The sequence below is a fragment of the Dendropsophus ebraccatus genome, chromosome 4 (assembly GCF_027789765.1).
Source record: "Dendropsophus ebraccatus isolate aDenEbr1 chromosome 4, aDenEbr1.pat, whole genome shotgun sequence".
NCBI lineage: Eukaryota > Metazoa > Chordata > Amphibia > Anura > Hylidae > Dendropsophus > Dendropsophus ebraccatus.
The window spans coordinates 149,687,707-149,707,319 of NC_091457.1; the positions used below are offsets into that span (position 1 = coordinate 149,687,707).

Consider the following 19,613-nt stretch of genomic DNA (forward strand, 5'->3'; position numbering starts at 1 on the left):
TATTTAAAGGGGCTTTTATATTGGTGCGAATCTGCCTCCTAACACCCCCCCCTGACCAGGTGACTAAAGGGGCGACAGCAGCCAGCGAGTAATCATCCCCTATACTGTATACTGCAGGTGAAAACACGTAACAGATCTGCATTGTGCTGGGCTGATCATTTATACCGTACACTACTATAGATGGGATATGGGGGAGAAGGAGTGACTGATGCACTGGGATTACTAGGTACTATGAGATTTATCAAACATGGTGTAAAGTGAAACTGGCTCAGCTGCCCCTAGCAACCAATCAGATTCCACCTTTCATTTTCCAAAGAAGCTGTCCGGAATGAAAGGTGGAATCTGATTGGTTGCTAGGGGCAACTGAGCCAGTTTCACTTTACACCATGTTTGCTAAATCTCGCACTATAAGCATAAATGACAAAGTAAGTAAGGGGTTACAATAAGCGCTGCTGCTAAAATGAGAGCCAAGCCTTCACCCTGTACGGACAATGCAGACCATCTGGAGGCAGACGACTTATGAGCACACAGCCCGACTCGCTCTCTCTGGTGATGGTCAGCAGACTGCGGGGAAGAGTGACATCTAAAGGCCAAGACTAACGTTCTTGGGGTAAGGATAAATTTTTGGTAAATTAAAAGGCTACTCCGGCATACAAATCAACTGGTTTCAGAAAGTTATACAGATCTGTAATTTACTTGTATTTAAAAATCTCCAGTCTTCCAGTACTTATCAGCTGCTTTATGTCCTGCAGGAAGTGGTGTATTCTCGCCAGTCTGACACACTGCTCTCTGCTGCCACCTCTGTCCATGTCAGGAACTTTCCAGAGCAGGAGAGGTTTTCTATAGGGATTTGCTGTCAGTTCCTGGCACAGATAAATAGCAGCAGGAGCTCTGTGTCAGACTGGAAAGAATACACCGCTTCCTGCAGGACATACAGCAGCTGATAGGTACTGGAAGACAGGAGATTTTTTTAATAGAAGAAAGTTACAAATCTCAAGCACTTTTTAGCACTAGTTGATCTAAAACAAGAAAAAAAAAATTGGTAAACTACCCCTTTAGCTTGAATTCTTGGCAGAATGTATGAAACAGTTTGTTATTTCAGGAAAATAAAAATAATAATCCTGTGGACCGAGTATTCCTTGTTGGCCTGATTCATTCATTCCTAGTTTCCATAAATAACTAAGAACACACAAGCGGTGGGTTACCCCTCTCTGTGCACTTACCCCAGCACTCTAATGTTTGTCTCGAACACGGACACCACAATGTCATTGTCCAGGTTGACGTCATTTACAACTTTTCTAACAGCGTCTTCAAACTCCTGGGTTCTGTTTAGCACCTGTGGGGAGGGGGAAATAACCATCACATCAGACTACAACGGACTCTGATAGAAGCGCCGGTTATTGATCTTCACTCCTTATGGATTTCCTCCATTAATTTCTATTTCCCCCTATATACCCCATGACAATAAAGCCAATGATGGCACTAGTCCGGTGAATAGCCGGCTATATCCTTTAGCGTTCTGCAGACATCTACATTCAGCCTGTCATCAAGAAGATGGCGCTCTACCAAAAACAACATACATCCTGGTGGAAACTCAATGGGGTCTATCAGGCATCTCAATATAGATTCGGCCCAGAGTCATAGTATCAGAATTCTGATACAGATGTGAACAGTGCCCGATAAGAGACCATAGTAAGGGCTATGAATAAGGAGGTAAAGTGACACTTACCACTAATGTGTCCAGTGTATCTATTAGAGTTAAGGAAAACCTATAGAAAGTTGGAAAAAAAAATTACATTGTTAGGCTGAGGCTACACAAAGATTCACATGAATGTTATTATATTACATATCATACATTACACAGTCATCAATAATGGAAGAGTCCATATAACATAGCGAACGAGATTGTTTATCGTTAACCTAAAATCGTTCACCATATTATACAGAACGATAATCGTTAGTTGTGACCGTTACTATGATCGTTTGCTCCATCTGATCCCGGCAAAACAATGGACAATGTGCAATTACACTGAGCGAACGTATGTGTAATTATAGCGAACGATTAACAATAATTTTAGGTTCAGATCTAAATCAACGATCAACGACACACGAACGATTTTTTGATCGTTGCCTGCAATTACACAGAGCGATTATCGTTTAAATTCGAACGATATAATGATTTTTCGCACGACAATCGTCCTGTGGAATAGGGCCCTTAGTCTCCATTCATGCTGCTGTTAGAGGAGCTACTGGCAGCTCCATCGCATCTCATGGGATCAGGTGTGGTGGTATTGTACTGTCTGACCCCTTTGTTCTGGGAGAGACTAGCAACCCGGCTGCGGCTTACCCTTTCCCACAGGCAGGTCCAAAGATCCAGCATTTTCACCATTATTGAGTGGAATTAAAGAGAAAAAAAAATAAAAAAATCAGCATCATGGTGCTCCTGGCCTCTGGGTGTAGGGATAAACTTGAGGAGGGAGGTATGTTTTACAGAATATTTATAGAGGGTATGGAGGTCAGCTATATGGAACAATGGGAGGGCAAGTGTCCATTTATTGAGGCCAGCTGTAGAGATATGATGGTGAACAGATAGGGCTAGGAGATCAGTAACAGAGGGAGACTGGGTCCTTTTGCAGAGCCTCACACTAAACCGCGCCTTATGGGCATAACGCCAGGGCAGAGATGTTTGTCCAGAATTGTGCCCACCCATAGACTCCCTAAGAGGCGGGCCGCTATACATTCGTATACCTGTGCTTTTTTATACAAGGAAATAAAATATGAAAAGAATGTATATTGTTTTCTATCATTTCTTTTATTTGTTTTTACCTCTTACAATGGAGGAGTACAGGAATACGCTGACACATTAGTCCTGGCCTCTGGTCAATACATTGGAGGAGGTACATCCATACATGTTGTGAACAGAGGCTAGTCTCAAAGCAAGTGCCTTATTACAAATAGTGATGATTGGCCAATTATCGCTCCGTGTTATGGTGCTTTTACACAGGCAGATTTATCTGACAGATTTTTGAAGCCAAAGCCAGGAAAAGACCATAAACAGGCAACAGGTCATAAAGGAAAGACAGATATCTCCTCTTTTTAAAGGGAACCTGTCACCCCCCGTACCGGGGTGACAGGCTCCCGACCCCCCGTTAGAGACCCCTATACTTACCTCATCCCGCTGGGTCCCGCTTCTGGATTCGGTCGGGTCCCGGAGATCTCAGCCGCTGCAGCCCGGCGCGCGCGCTGAGAGATGAGTCCAACGCTCATAGAGAATGACAGGAGAGTCCAGCGCTCCGTCATTCTCTATGAGCGTTGGACTCATCTGTCAGCTAACGGGGGGTCGGGAGCCTGTCACCCCGGCACGGGGGGTGACAGGTTCCCTTTAAATCCATTCCTGGCTTTGGCTTTCAAAATCTGTCAGATAAATCTGCCTGTATAAACGCACCATTATTAAGACAACGATCAGCTGATGAAACCATCATCGGCTGATCGTTTAAGGCCCTATTCCACGGGCCGACCGTTTGCACCTCGTTCCCTGCTCGCTGCCACCGCTATTACACTTGGCGGCAGTGAGTGGTGAGTGCAGAGGGGCCGCGGGGGGCTGCCTGGGTGATCACTAGATCGTCCAGGAAGCCCATAGAGGAAAGTGGCGGTCTGCTGCTTGTATAAAAACTCCCACATACTGTACCTTTCCACGCTCCCCAATATCCTGCTAGCTTCAGCCCGGTCCTGGCACTGCTTGTAGTGACAGGCCGCAGCGCTGTCCCGGTGATTGGTTGAGCGGCTTGTGACTTGACACAGTGCCAGGAGCAGGCCAAAGCTAGCAAGACGATGTCTGTGCAGACCTTGCTGCCAGATTATCGGGAAGTGCATGGGCTCAGTAAGTGAGCAGCTATCTAGTAGGTCGGCGCTCGCTTACAGAAAGTGATCGGGCCGTGTCATAGGGTTTCTGTGAAAAAAAGCATCTGTGATACTCCGGACCGCCCGTCTGGCGCTGTCACTTTTAGAGTGTTCAAACTTATTGTTGACAATGCAATGTAGACATGTCTAACGTTCCTCTTCTAGGCACGTCCATTAACTTGATTTTCTGCATACCTCTACCTATATATTACGCATTTATTTTCTGCACAATATTCGGTATGTCATGTGTTATTTAAAGGGAAACTAACAGCAGCTTTAAAGACTCTCACCTATCTTCCCCTAGGGCCGGGGGCGCTGAGAATGAAGTTTATTTTCTTATCAACATACTAAGCGCAGATTCGTTAAATCTTCAGTTTAACCCTTTGAGGACCAGGCCCAAAATGACCCAGTGGACCGCGCAAATTTTGATCTTCGTGCTTTCGTTTTTCCCTCCTCCCCTTCTAAGAGCTCCAGCACTTTCAGTTTTCTATCTACAAGCCATGTAAGTGCTTGTTTGTTACAGGAATAGTTGTACTTTGTAATGGCGTCTTTCATTTTACCATAACATGTATGATGGAACCCCAAATATATTATTTATGAAGATATAAATAGGTGAAATCGTAAAAAAGAATGCAATATGGTAACGTTTGGGGGGTTCCTGTGTCTACGTAATGCACTATATGGTAAAAGCGACATGATACTATTATTCTATAGGTCAGTCCGAACACAACCATATGCAGGTTACACAGATTCTCTAATGTTATATATATATTTTTTTAAATGAAATCCTTTTTTTTGGCAATTAATTATAAATAAAGTGACCCTATTGTGAAGCTTATAACAGTTTTATTTTTTCACCTACGGGGCTGAATGGGGTGTCATTTTTTCTGCCATGATCTCTAGTTTTTATTAATACCATATTTGTGAAGATCGGACGTTTTGATCACTTTTTCTTATTTTTTTTTTATATATAATGTAACATAAAATCGGTAATCCGTGCACTTTTTTCCCTCTTTTCGTGTACGCCGTTTACCGTTCGCAATGACGCTTGCTATATTTTAATAGATTGGACAATTACGCACGCTACGGTATATTATATGTTTATTTATTTTTATATGTTTTATTTATATAATGGGAAAGGGGGGTGATTTAGACTTTTATTGGGGGAGGGGTTTTGGGGTTGTGTGTTAGTGTTTTTAACTTTTTTTTTTTTTTTTTTTTTTTACACATTTGAAGTCCCCTTGGGGGACTTTTACATCCAGTACTTTGATTTTTACACTGACCATTGTTATGCCATAGGCATAGCATTGATCAGTGTTATCGGCGATCTGCTCATTGAGCCTGCCTGTGCAGGCTCAGTGCAGCAGAGCGCCGATCGGACCGCACGGAGGCAGGTGAGAGACCTCCGGCAGTCCGTTTTACCGATCGGGTAAGTGACAGGGGACTCCCTCTGTCACTTACACTTAAACGCCGCAGTCGTTTAAGGAGTTAATGACACGCGGCAGCGCGATCGCTGCAGCGTGTCATTACCGGTGAGGTCCCGGCTGCTGATTGCAGCCGGCCCCCACCTGCTATGAAGCTTCATAGCGGGAGAAACACCCAGGACGTACAGTTACGCCCTAGGTCGTCTGGGGACAGACTTCCATGGCGTAACTATACGCCCTGGGTCGTCTAAGGGTTAAAGGGGTACTCCAGGGAAAATCTTTTTTTTCTTCTTCTTCAAATCAACTGCTTTCAGAAAGTTCTATAGATTTGTAATTTGCTCTTATTTAAAAATCTCAAAGCTTCCTATACTTATGAGCTGCTGTATGTCCTGCAGGAAGGGGTGGATTCTTTCCAGTCTGACACAGTGCTCTCTCTGCTGTCCCCTCTGTCCATGTCAGGAGCAGGAGAGGTTTTCTATGGGGATTTGCTGCTGCTCTGGACAGTTTTCTGACATGGACAGAGGCGGCAGCAGGGAGCACTGTGTCATATTGGAAAGTATACACCACTTCCTGCAGGACATAGAGCAGCTGATAAGTGTGGGAAGTATGGTTTTACAGCCAGACATACAGGTCTGAGAGGAGGAAGGGGGGGGCATGGCCAATCTCCTGGGGCCACGCACACAAGATCTCGTTTTATATTTTTCAGCTTTAAAGGGGTAGTGCGGCGCTAATCATTTATTCACAAAATAACACATATTACAAAGTTATACAACTTTGTAATGTATGTTATCTATGTGAATGGCCCCCTTCCCAGTGTTTCCCCCCACCCATGTTAGACCTGGAAGTGTTGGTGCATCATACTTATCTCATTTGTGTCGCCCGCCATCTTGTGACAATGATGTAGTCTTCAGGAGGCTGGCCGAACCGCTCCATCCGTCCCTCATGCCGACCCCCCTAAGCCTCCCGAAGACAACGTCATTGTCACAAGATGGCGGACGGGGGTGGACACGAATGCGGTAAGTATAACGCACCAACACTTCCGGGTCTAGCGTGGGTGGGGGGGAAACACGGGGAGGGGGCCATTCACAAACATAACACACATTACAAAGTTGTATAACTTTGTAATGTGTGTTATTTTGTGAATAAATGATTAGCGCCTCACTACTCCTTTAACTGTAATATGACAACAGGATCAAAATCTAGAAGCCGACAAGAGGAGGAAGTGCCGGGATATTCTTTATACATTGCTATGATTAGTGTCGCTGTCATCACAATGAGGAATTGGCTATGAAGCAGCTGGTAAGGAGGGGAGCGCTGTTCGTGAACAATGGGGGTAATTGTGAGGAACGGGCAGTTTAGTACGACACGAAACGTAAAAGTAATCCTGCTCACAAATAAGGGCAGGCGACATCAGAGCGGTATACAGGCCGACACGTGACTGTATAGAAGGGGAGAAACTTCCTCCCAAGCAACATACAACCTAGCGGCATAATAAACTTTTTCATCCAAGTTTAGCTAATAAAAAAAAAAATTATTGTCCTTCAAAATATGTTGACTATCCTCAGTAGCGTCTATCAATACTAGACTAGTAGGTAGAGATGAGCGATTTTACAGTGAGAACTAAACTAATTGCTTTGTTAGCTCGGCAGTCTGTTTATAAGCCTGATGCCTTTTAACTCAGGGCTGCTCGGCTCTGGGTGCCTGGGAAAGCTAGATCCAGTCCTGGGAAACTTCTCCCAGTATCCCCCAGGACTGGATCCAGCTTTTCCCAGAACCCGGGGAGGAGCGACACGGAGCGAAAGTGAGTTACAAGGCAGGCGGCTAATGAGCGGATTGCGAGAAAAAGCAATTTTCTTAGTTCTTACTCTAAGGGTAGTATTACATGGCCCGATAATAACTGTAAATGAGCGCCGATCTGCTAGACAAGCGCTTTTTTACTGGGCCTATTACACGACACAATAATCGTTTAACAAGGGCTGCATCGTTACCAATGTCCTTGCAGCCCTTGCTTAAACTGCATACATTACCTATCCATGGTCCAGGGCTCCTTTTGTGGTCCGCTTCTCCTCGGGTCTCGCACGCTGCAGCTTCAGACCAGCCTGTCTTAGCTAAGTCCAGGTCTTGGCCAGTGCTTGGCTGAGCGGCCTGTCAGCTAAGACAGGCCGCTCTGAAGCTGCAGTGCCCGGAACCCAGGGATAAGCAGAGCGCAGTAGAAGCCCTGGACCATAGATAGGTAATGTATGCACTTTGCAAATCATCAGCCGCCGGCCGAGCACCACTATTACACGTAGCAATGCGCGGTCGGTGCCCAACAATTATAGGTCCAAAGCTACATCAACGATCAGCTGATGATTGTTGTGTTTATTACATGGAACGATAATTGGCAGTATAAGAGCAATTATTCCGTGTAATAGTACCCTAAATCGGTTCATCTCTACTAGTAGGAGTCTGATGGCAGCGCACATATAGGTGCCACAGCCTGATCAGTCTTCACCTCTGCAGATTCTTACAGTAAGTGTGTGTGTGTGTGTGTGTGTGTGGGGGGGCAGATTTGTCAAAACGTTCAGGTTTGGAAACATTTATCCCAACCTGAACGCTCAGCATTTGATTCCCCGCGGCTACAGAAGATGGATAAAGCCCTCGGACTGCCAGAAAAACAAAGATACAGCTTATGGCCTATGGCTGTATCCATGATTTCCAGGACTCCCTAGGGCGGCATCCAAATTCTAAGTCAAATGGCGAGCCTTCAGGTTCAGAATTTGACAGATCTGCTCAACTCTACTTACAATCGCTGTGCGATCTGTAGCAGCGGTGCACAATATAGCAATTTCATCCTATCCACTTGAAGGGACAACCCTGCAATGACTTTCATCCCTATGAAGAGTACAGCAGAGGCAAACATTAAGGAGGGTGGGGCACCCACATGAGCGCCACAGTCACTTTATGATGATTAATGGGGAGTGCGGACAGTCAGACCCCTACTAATCTAATATCCATGGTCTATGCGGAGGACAGTAAAATGTTCAATCTCGGCACTCACCATATATGCTTTATAATTTTATTGCAGAAAATTTCATATTCATCACAAGTACAACAGGACTTTTCAGCGTTAGACGTTTTCAGCTGAAACGTCCTGTTGTACTTGTGATGAATATGACATTTTCTGCAATAAAATTATGAAGCATAAATGGTGAGTGCCGAGACTGAACTTTTACAGTATTGCTGGAAATCTTTCCTACTCCGTGCACCACCCATAGACACAGAAGTGCCATCTAAACACTTTTTCTATGCGGAGGACAGGACATCAATTTTTAAAGCCCCCCAAAAAATCATAAAAAAAATTATATATTATTACCACTATATAAGATAACTTACTTTCCTAAAGCGTCATCCACATCCCCTCTGCTCGGCTCCTGGCCACGTATTCTACCCCGACAGGTCAGCGGCATCAGCTCGTCAGCAGGATACGCATGTTGCTGGGTGGCCAAGAGGAAAGTGTTACCATACATATAGAATACAGTCAGATTTACAATTTTCACACATATACGGCCAAGTTACAAAGTGAATTTATTCCAAAATGAGCAATATTTAGAGATGAAAGTTATGGGTTAGAACAGAGGATAAGGAGTCTGATTGCTGGGGCATCAAAGATCATGAGAAGAGAACAGAGGGCAATTGTCTCCTGAGTGAAAAGAACAAGCCTGACCGATAAGCCGTCCAGTCACCCTCTATGGGAGCACTGAACGCGGCTTTGGTGGACATGCCACATACACTAAACCAGGAGGAGGCTGCTCACCACTGCTCAACTTATTCAGGGGACAACTGACCTTAAAGGGGGTTATCCAGCGCTACAAAAACATGGCCACTTTTCCCCCCTCTCGTCTCCAGTTCAGGTGTGGTTTGCAATTAAGCTCCATTTACTTCAATGGAACTGAGTTCAAAACCCCACCCAATCTGGAGACAAGAGGGGGAAAAGTGGCCATGTTTTTGTAGCGCTGGATAACCCCTTTAATTCCGGATAGGTCCCCGCCGATAACCTACCGTATTTTTCAGACTATAAGGCGCACTTAAAATACTATGATTTTCTAAGAAATTGTAAGTACGCCTTATAGTCCAGTGCGCCTTATATATGGACCAGGACAGCTCCGGCCTCCATGGCGCAGATAGGCTGCTGAGCTCACATAGGCTGCTGAGCTCACATCTCCCCGCCGCACAGCACAGAGCAGCGCTCCCTCACCTGGACTCCTGGCCCATGGCTCCACAGGCCTGTCCCACTCTCCCGTTGTAGTGCTGTGCCGCTCTCCCTCTGTCCCACTCTCCCTGCTCTCCGCAGCCAGGATACAGGCCAGGCATAGGCTTCAGGCATAGACTTTCATTCAATAGCGCCACCTAGTGGCCGGAGTTTATAGAGCAACACTGTACTGTACTGAGGCTCCTAACTATGGTGGCCACAATGCTCCATGCAGAATTCTGCCAAAGGGACTCGCTGGCAGAATTCTGCCTATCCTGCATGGTGCATTACGGCCACCATAGTTAGGAACCCTTAGTACTGTGACATAGTAAGGAGCTTCAGTAAATACAGTACTGTGATCAGCAGGTGACATAGTAAGGAGCCTCAGTAAGTACTGTGATCAGCAGTTGACTTACGTTTTTCGTTCATTCAAACTTACACTATAATGCGGTGCGCCTTATAGTCCGGTGCGCCTTATATATGAACCTAGATGGCTTAGCAGGCTAAAATTGAAGGTGCGCCTTATAGTCCGAAAAATACGGTAGTTATTTCCAATCATACAAATAAGGCATAACTTTTATTTTTACGATAACCCTAGACCCTTTGAAATGAAGGGGAACTTGAAAAAAAAAAAAAACACATGAAAAGAAAAAAAAAACAAAAAAAAACAACACAACAGCATCCAAAAATCCCCAATACTTAAAAAACAAACAAAAAAAACAAAAAAAAAAAAAACACGTGTTAAGACAATGTTGATTTCCTAGCTATTCTGCAGGCTGTTTTTTTATGTGGTTTATACACGTGGTTTTTACTAGGTTAATTTTTACACCTCTCGGGCAACATTTTTACAAAAATAAACGTAGATCACCGATAGGAATGAAGCGCGTTGTTACGTATAAGGCAGAAAGAGCTTCTTGAAGTTATAAACCACTTTCTATGTAGAGGACAGGAGCTTCTATAGCGTTCTGTACAGATCATTCTTTTGTGTCGCTCTTCTTGGCAGCAGAGGGCATGTAGTACCATACTGTACTGTAGGGGGCGCTAATAGATACAAGACTCCAAGTGCAAGTACCTCCATAACACCGGCCATATACCATGCGGATCCGCCAGTGAATGACATACACCGCAGGTTGGCAAACTCAGCAGTATTGTACGCTGAATGTGGTTTTACATTACACCGCTCCAGGGAAGAAAACTGTATCCCAAAAATACCGTCACCTGAGGCCATTGTAACCTACTGTGTGTCTGTACACACTGACACTGCCTCCGTATACATTACTAGCTCTATTGTACTAAACTATTAGCATACCTTTCATTTCATGTAGCTGTCGCTGTCGTTACCTGTTAACCCTAAAGGGCACCTGTCACTTCCTCACACCGTAGACACCTCATAGTGATGGTTCCGGAGGGTTTCCAGGTGTTGAAACCACGAGGAGCATGGGACCCTTTCTGTTTCTGTTCGTATTTCCTCAGCAAATTGAGCAAGCAGTGCGCTAACTCTATAGACTACCTATAAGCTCCGGATAGTTAAGAAACAAGTTGGGGGTCCCAGTATCCAGATAACCAATATAGTTGAGCAAACTTCGAGCGTGCAGCATTTGATTAGCAGGGCTGCATCCAACTTCAGCCGCCACCAAGTCTGCCAGGAAAACTTGGATACCGCTGAAGTTGTTGGATGCTGACCAAGGGAGTCCTGGGAAACATGGATACAGCTTGTGGCCTATGGCTGTATCCATGGTTTTTAGGTAATCTTAGGGCTGCATCCAACTTCTTCAGCCATCGGTAATCAAATACCAGGCATTGGGGCTCAGACAGACCAGAGTGTGCTATCGTTTCCCTGTAAAAACTGAAAATATTTCAACACTAAACTAAAACAAGCATGCACAGGCTTAGGGCCTTATTCCACGGGACGATTATCGTTCAGAAAAATCGTTAGATCGTTCGTGTAATAGCAGGCAACGATTAAACGACCAACGAAAAATTGTTGATCGTTTAATAGGATCTGGACCAAACGATAAGTTAATAGGATCTGGACCAAACGATAAGTTTGATCGTTCGCACATCATTCGGTGGAATAAGAAGTCATAGCTAAAACGTACGCAATAGCGATGACTAAACAACCGCAAGAACGATCATAAATAACGATCATCGTTCTGTGTAATTGGGTGAACGATTTTGGGTCATTTAAGATTGTTTATCGTTAGTCGTCAAAAAAAATAAAAAATTGCTTTGTGTTATAGTACCCTTAGAGCTAGATATAGCCTATACAGGTGCACAGTGTAGACAGCTCTGACTCTCCAGGCATGATGGGAATTGTAGTATTGCTATACCTGGAGGGACGCAAGTTTGGCACCTGTGGCATAGATGGAAGAGTCCATGATAGCATCTGACAAGTGAATAATTCAGCTGCTGAATATCACAAAACGTTTACACCCTCCATGATCTCTCATGGGAGAAGCAGGACCCAGGAGGAGAGCAGCTGCGTCTGTATGAGAGCAGAGGACCAGGCCAAACAGAGTGAGACATCAGCAAATGAGACCTCGGAATCAGTGCCCGTAAATGTCTCCAGCTCTCCACAATGCACGTGGAACCACGTAGTCGGCAATTAATTACTGTACAGTCACGGTCAGTACAACACCCTAAGAATAAACACATGAAATACACACTCGATGGAGCGTGACCGTTACAGGGACGTCTCCACCGATCACTGATATTCACCTTTCCCCTCTGCACTAACAATACCGCGCACAATGGATTTCACAGTACAGGACGGAGTGACGGGTACTCGGCCTATAGACGTGTTCTGAGGAGCTGGTGCCCAGTCATAGACGGGATGCTTCTAGGCTTCTTTGTTATGGATTGGACTGGAGAGAATGTTTTCTTCTATTCTGTAAGACTCCCTAAGCCCCCTGGATCTCCCCAATGAGAACTAGTGCCCCACTGGAGCTAAAACCCTACTTAAAAAGACATGACAAGTTATATCAATCTCTGGACCTAGAGGATTGTAAGCGATTGTTGAGGTCTGACTCCTAGTTCTAATAGCGGAGTAAGAGGTTGTAATGCTCAGGCGATCACTGCAGCCTCTGCTCTGTTCACCAGGAACACTGTACATTTTATGCGCCCATAAGGATTAAAGGGACACAGCAGGTGAGCAGAGTTAAAGCGACTCTGTACCCACAAACTGCCCCCCCCCTCCCGCTTGTACTGTCAGATAGCTGCTTTTCATCCAAAATCTGTCTTGGGGTTCCGTTCGGCAGGTGATGCAGTTATAATGTCCTAAAAAACAACTTTTAAACTTGCAGCCCTGTGTCAAATTGGGCTCCATCCCTCCTCACCATTACAAATTCCCCAGGCAGGATTTCTTCTATTTACCACTTGTCTGAACACTGCACAGGTGCCTTAACTATCCAGTACATGTGCAGTGTTCAAAGTGTTCAGACAAGTGATGACTAGGAGAATTCCTGCCTAAGGCATTCCTAATGGTAAAGAGGGCGGGGAGGAGGGGCGGAGGGGTGGTGCAGGCCTAAAGAACAGACACTCTAGGCCACGCCAATTTTACACAGGGCTGCAAGTTTAAAAGTTGTTTTTTAGGACAATAACTGCATCACCTGCCGAACGTACCCCAGGACAGATCTTGGAAGAAAAGCAGCTATAAGAGGGTACAAGTGGTTTGGGGGGGGGGGGGGCAGATTGTGGGTACAGAGTCGCTTTTAGGCTAAGGAATCAGCTAAATGTGTACTATTTCTTATTGTAAAAAAGGTTCATCGTAGGGTTCTGCTTAATCACATGACAGTGGGATCCATACGAAGGGTACAGCGCTTGAACAACATCTATTCTTCAGGCATTCTATAAAGCCATAACTGTACATCTGGTGGAGACTGATTTGGCAAATTACAGCTTTGTGTAATAATGACAATGATTGGCCGAAGAGCCGAGATCGGCTCCCGCTGACCGCGCATCGCCAGGCATCAAAGCAATGCATGGCTGACAGACGAGAAATCTCCCTGGTGTCCTCCTAGCTTCTCCTCTGGCGCTCTCCTGTTTCAGCTAACAACTGGATGAGCAGCCTGACTGTACATTGCTGCACATATACAGTGGTACCTCGGTTCTCGAACATAATTGGTTCTGGAAGGCTGTTCCAGAACCAAGCAGTTCGAGAACTGAGCTTTAAGTTCCCATAGGGATCAATGTTAAACTGATAAATTGGTTCTTACACTCCGTGGGTCAGGTGCAGAGCACCCAGCCCACAGGGCGTAAAAACGCTCCATGCTCCCCGCAACAGTGAGAGGCAGGAGCGGGCAGCTATTTAAACTTGCCGCCGCGCTCCTGCTCCACTCAGCTGCGGGGGACACCCTGTAAAGAAGCGGGGAATCCCATCATAATGAGGGGAATCCCCGCTTCTTTACAGGGTGGCCCCCTGCAGCTTAAATAGCCGCAAGTTTAAATAGCCGCCCGCTCCTGCCTCTCACTGTTCCCGAACACCTCTGTCAGCTGAGTTCGGATACAGAGCAATGTTCGAGTACCAAGCAAAACATCAGGGGGAAATTTAGTTCGAATACCAAATCGTTCGAACACCGAGGTGTTCTGGAACCTAGGTTTCACTGTATTATCTATATCTTTGCTACACAATTGTCAAGCCGTCCAATAGCCTCAGTAAGAGATTTTTATTCAAGTGAACAGGACTGAGCTGCAATACCAGGTGCATCCACTACAGAATGTATGGAGCTGTGCCTAATAAACAGCTAAGAGGCTGCAGGAATCACATGAACACCGTAACCCCTTCAGCCAATCTAATGCAATGTTCAAAGACCAGCAAAACCTCTTTTACTTTACACATATGCAGATGCAGATGACTTGGCATCAGAAGCCAACCCTATGGACACAAGGAATAGTAGCACTGCATGGAACTATTCATATTAAAATATTATACATATATATATATATATATATATATATATATATATATATATATATATATATATATATATATATACACACACAATATATATTACACAGGTATTCTAGGTTGACCATCCTATACTATTATGTTTTACTAGCTGTACATTCACATTGTTTTATACCTAGATGTAAGCGCTTTAATATAAGATCATTGTACTCACCATATAATTGCCGTAGGCGTGATCAAACATTTCCTGCACTTGTATCCTGTAAGAGAATAGCAGACATGACTGTGACCGTCGTCATCATACAGCACTATCTACATACACTACTATCTTGCAAATCATAGATCAACACATTGCCCATCTTATAGCACAGGGGTGTCAAACTCAGGCCCTCCGGCTGTTGCAAAACTACAATTCCCATCATGTCTGGACAGCCAAAGCTAAAGCTTTGGCTGTCCAGGCATGATGGGAATTGTAGTTTTGCAACAGCTGGAGGGCCTGTCTTTGACATAGTCGGTGCACAGCTGTGACCACTGCATGACATTCTCATGGACAATCCCAGCGCCATAGTGACCCATGAATTATTGATACTCACAAGGTAACCGGGGGGGGGGGGGGTTACAGACACTGCTAATGCTGCATTTACGCGGAACGATTATCCGTCAAATTTTCGCAACAACGATCCCATTTGAGCCATAAACGGCTCGTATAAACACAGCGAACGATCAAGCGACGAGCGAGAAATTGTTCATTGTGATCTTTCAACATGTTCTCAAATCGTCGTTGGTCGTTCGCTAAAAATTCGCAGATCGCTTTGTGTAAACAGTCTTTCAAAGATTCACCCTGTGTGTGAGATGGGCTTACGCGATCTTAAAAACGATCACGATAATTTTTCTAACGTATTTTTTCGTCTTAACGCTGATCATTATGAAAACTAAATTGTTGCTTCAAAATCGTTAAACGATCGATTGGGTGAATCATTGCCCCCTGTAAACGGACCATAAGAAGGGGTCACGGCTGCCTAATGGTCCGTTTACATGAATCGATCGTTTAACGATTTTGAAGCAACAATTTGGTTTTTATAACGATTAGCGTTTAGACAAATCGGTAGAAAAATCGTTAGAAAATTCCTTAGAAAAAGCGTTATTGCGATGGTTTTTAAGATCGCTTAAGCCCATCTCACACATAGGGTGAATCTTTGAAAGACTGTTTACACGAAGCGATCTGCGAAATTGTAGCGAACGACCAACGACGTTTTGAGAACATGTTCAAAGATGGCGATGAAAAATTTCTCGCTCGTCGCTTGATCGGTCGATGTGTTTACACGAGCCGATTATTGCTCAAATGTGATCGTTATTGCGAAAATTTGAACGATAATCGTTCTGTGTAAACGCACCATTAGTGATGTGGAAGCAGTTTGGGTGTAGAGGTTGTGTGACCACCAAGAGGTGTTCGTATCATTAAAAGATAAACTTTTGACACATCACACGGACATCAAAAGTTTTGGTTGTGGTCTCAGTGTGGACAGGAGAAGCACGTCACAGTGCGCTTCACTCTGCATGGTAAGTCTATGTGCCTGACTCCTGCAGTGTATTGGATTGGATGCGGCGGCTCTATCCACTATATCAGGGAGCCTTGGCTTTTCAGCTGTTGCAAAACTACAACTCCCATCATGCATGGACAGCCAAAGCTTTAATGATGGGAGTTGTAGTTTTGCAACAGCTGAAGAGCCAAGGTTCCCTGCCCTATATCAAGAGGTCCTTGGGGGTCAGCACTGCTCATAAGGCACATGGGTGAGATCTGTAAAATCTCATTCACTTTCCTGCTGGTCTAATCTGCTGCGGACCCCCCCCCCACCCACCCATGTGGAGTCCATACACACTGCCCTCTGCTAAATCCCTTTTGGCGCTGTCTACTATATAGAGAGGTTACAATTCCTGGGAAAATTGCAAAACAGTTACACGTGGGCGGACGAGAGACTGTGGACTGTGGACGCCAGGAACTCTTTTTTTTTTTTTTTCTCCCTCTGTAAACAATTTCTATAGGAAAAAAGTAAAACAGAAAAAAAAAAAGTCAGACTCCGACAGCGAAACTTCACGGTGCAGCGACTACCTGGCTCCTGGGATTTGTCTGGAATTATAAATTAGCTACAAGACGGGCGGAAGGATTAGTTATATAAGAACTTACACAGTGATATCTCTCCGGGACGACTCACTCACTATGTAGCCTGAAAGAGAACTGGACTAGACAGGCCACCATCCTTGTACACAGTGATGGCTGCGGCCGCTCACTCACTCACCTATGGTGTCTGGTGCCGTTACCAGAATAATTTCTTTTTTTTTTATCAGGACACGGCACAGACTAGTGATAGTAATTCTAGGATTACTTCAAACCTCATCTTAACTATCATACCTGTGACTAGTCACCTGGGGGGGGGGGGGGGGGGAAATCGCTGTGTGACAATGACGGCAGGGAAGCTGTCATACTGAACATATATTAATTAGAGGATGAGATCAGCTTTATGCCAGATCTGCAAATACCCTTTTCAGCACTGTGCAGGGGGGTCTGTACTCTGCAGGGGTACCCCGAGGACTCCTGACAGCGCTGATCCCCGGCCATTTATTATACTACAGATATCTGTGACCAACATAAAGCCAATAACAATACATGTGACATGCTGCTAATACTATATCCTAATAGAGTATGTAACCTCCCGAACCCTCTGCACCTGCCAGGGGGTTACTGATCACTCCTTCATCTACCCACTGAGGGGGCAACTGATCCTCGGCCACCCTTCAGATCTTCAGAGAAGGCAGTGACCCCATCCACCTGCCACAGAGAGACATAGCCCTCAATCTCACGGGAGAAGGGGCAATAAAGCCCTGACCCACCTGCAGACGAGGCTCTAACCCAGGGATGGGGAACCTCCGCACCTCCAGCTGTAGCAAAACTTTAATTCCCATCATGCCTGGGCAGTCAAAGTTTTAGCTTCAGCTGTCCAGGCATGATGGGAATTGTAGTTTTGTAACAGCTGGAGAGTGAAAGGTTCCCAATCCCTGGACTAACCCAGCAGAAGAGGCACTAAGGGTCTGATCCACTAGTCAGGGGGTGACCCCTCAATCTATATCCCAAAGAGACGGTAACCCCCCTCATCCTACAGAAAAGGGCACTGAGCCCTGATCCCCCCTCCTGAGGAGGCACTCACCCCCCGATCCCCCCCTCCTGAGGAGGCACTCACCCCCCGATCCCCCCCTCCTGAGGAGGCACTCACCCCCCGATCCCCCCCTCCTGAGGAGGCACTCACCCCCCGATCCCCCCCTCCTGAGGAGGCACTCACCCCCCGATCCCCCCCTCCTGAGGAGGCACTCACCCCCCGATCCCCCCCTCCTGAGGAGGCACTCACCCCCCGATCCCCCCCTCCTGAGGAGGCACTCACCCCCCGATCCCCCCTCCTGACCCCCGATCCCCCCTCCTGAGGAGGCACTCACCCCCGATCCCCCCCTCCTAAGGAGGCACTCACCCCCGATCCCCCCCTCCTAAGGAGGCACTCACCCCCGATCCCCCCCTCCTAAGGAGGCACTCACCCCCGATCCCCCCCTCCTAAGGAGGCACTCACCCCCGATCCCCCCCTCCTAAGGAGGCACTCACCCCCGATCCCCCCCTCCTAAGGAGGCACTCACCCCCGATCCCCCCCTCCTAAGGAGGCACTCACCCCCGATCCCCCCCTCCTAAGGAGGCACTCACCCCCGATCCCCCCCTCCTAAGGAGGCACTCACCCCCGATCCCCCCCTCCTAAGGAGGCACTCACCCCCGATCCCACCTCCTGACCAGGCACTCACCCCCCCCCCTCTGAATATTCCTGTTAGTGTCTGATGGAGCCCTCGGTACACAGCTGAGGCTGATGCAGTGTAGACAATTCCTTGAAGCCTCCCTCCCTGCCATTGTGCCGCCCCCATACACCGCAGTATCACACTCACCTCAGCTCGGCCTTCTCCTCCCTGCTCATGGCTCCCCGTGCTGCCCCCACTAAGGCATGGAGGAGCAGCAGGTAAACAAGCAGCTGTCTGCACATCTGCCCCCAGAGCCGCGGCTTCCCTGCTGCACAGTCCATAGCGGAGTACCGGGGGGCGGGGGGGTTCCCGGGGACGCTAGGCCCGCTCTGCACACATCCTGCCCCGGGGAGAAGGCTGCGGGCTGCTCGGCCTGCTGTCAGTGTCGGGGCCGCGGGAGGCTGAGCGCCGTCCCCCAGGTGTCACACAGCCGCTGCCTGCTTCCGGCTTTCAGCAGCTCACATGACGCGCTGGCACCAAGCGGCTCTCAGCCAATCAGCGCGCCCCGCTGGAGACGACGTCACACACGTGACGTGGAGCCGGAGATCCGGTGGGCGGGGACATCGGGAGGGTCTGCTAACGTAGAGTGAGATGCGGTGATGACAGAGCGGCCTGTACTGCGCTCCTGCACAGGGCTTTCTTAAAGGGCAACTCCATATTAATTTATACTGTTAAATTGAGAGTACTAGGAGAGAATATGAGCAGAGGGTGATAACAATGGGGTGAATCTGTATTACACTGATGGGTGAGGTGGGCTCTCTGCCACACACATTGCCAGGGAGCTGGACCACCCATGATGCGTTCGTCTGTCCGTTTATTGTCTATGTTTAACCCCTTCAGGTCCGGGCTAATGTTCATTTTTTCCTCGTGTGTAAAAGGTGCTTGCGTTTTTTCACCTACGGACCCACAGAGCCGTTGTTTTTTGCGCCATTATTTGTACTTTATAATGGCAGGCTTAATTTTTCCGTAAAATATGCTGTGAAACTAGAAAGAAATCATTTGTGCAGTGAAATTGAAAAAAAAAAGGAATTTGTTTTCATTTTGGGGGGTTTTGCGTTTACGCCTTTCACCCTATGGTAAAACTGACATGTTATATATCTTCCTCACATGAGTACGATTACAACGATATGTAATTTATATCACTTTTATTTTATCTGATGGCTTTTAAAAAAATTAAAACCTTTTTTAAAAAAATAAATGTTTAAAATCGCTCCATTCCCAGGCTTATAGCGCTTTTATCCTTTGGTCTATGGGGCTGTGTGAGGTGTCAGTTTTTGCGCCATGATGTGTTCTTTCTATCGGTACCTTGATTGCGCATATATGA

General features: G+C 46.4%; 1 protein-coding gene across 1 annotated transcript in view; it reads right to left on the minus strand.

Annotated features, from left to right (window-relative positions):
• The window catches only part of EDEM3 (ER degradation enhancing alpha-mannosidase like protein 3), a 48,438-nt gene extending 29,692 nt beyond the window's left edge, over window positions 1–18,746 (minus strand). Inside the window, exons 1-5 of the mRNA XM_069967439.1 lie at window positions 18,437–18,746; window positions 14,676–14,721; window positions 8,700–8,800; window positions 1,730–1,769; window positions 1,224–1,336 (exon numbers count right to left, since the gene is read on the minus strand). Coding sequence (XP_069823540.1) covers window positions 1,224–1,336; window positions 1,730–1,769; window positions 8,700–8,800; window positions 14,676–14,721; window positions 18,437–18,570 — 434 coding nt within the window. The 5' untranslated portion in view covers window positions 18,571–18,746. The remainder of the gene's footprint in view (window positions 1–1,223; window positions 1,337–1,729; window positions 1,770–8,699; window positions 8,801–14,675; window positions 14,722–18,436) is intronic.
• Between the last annotated feature and the right edge of the window lie 867 nt (window positions 18,747–19,613).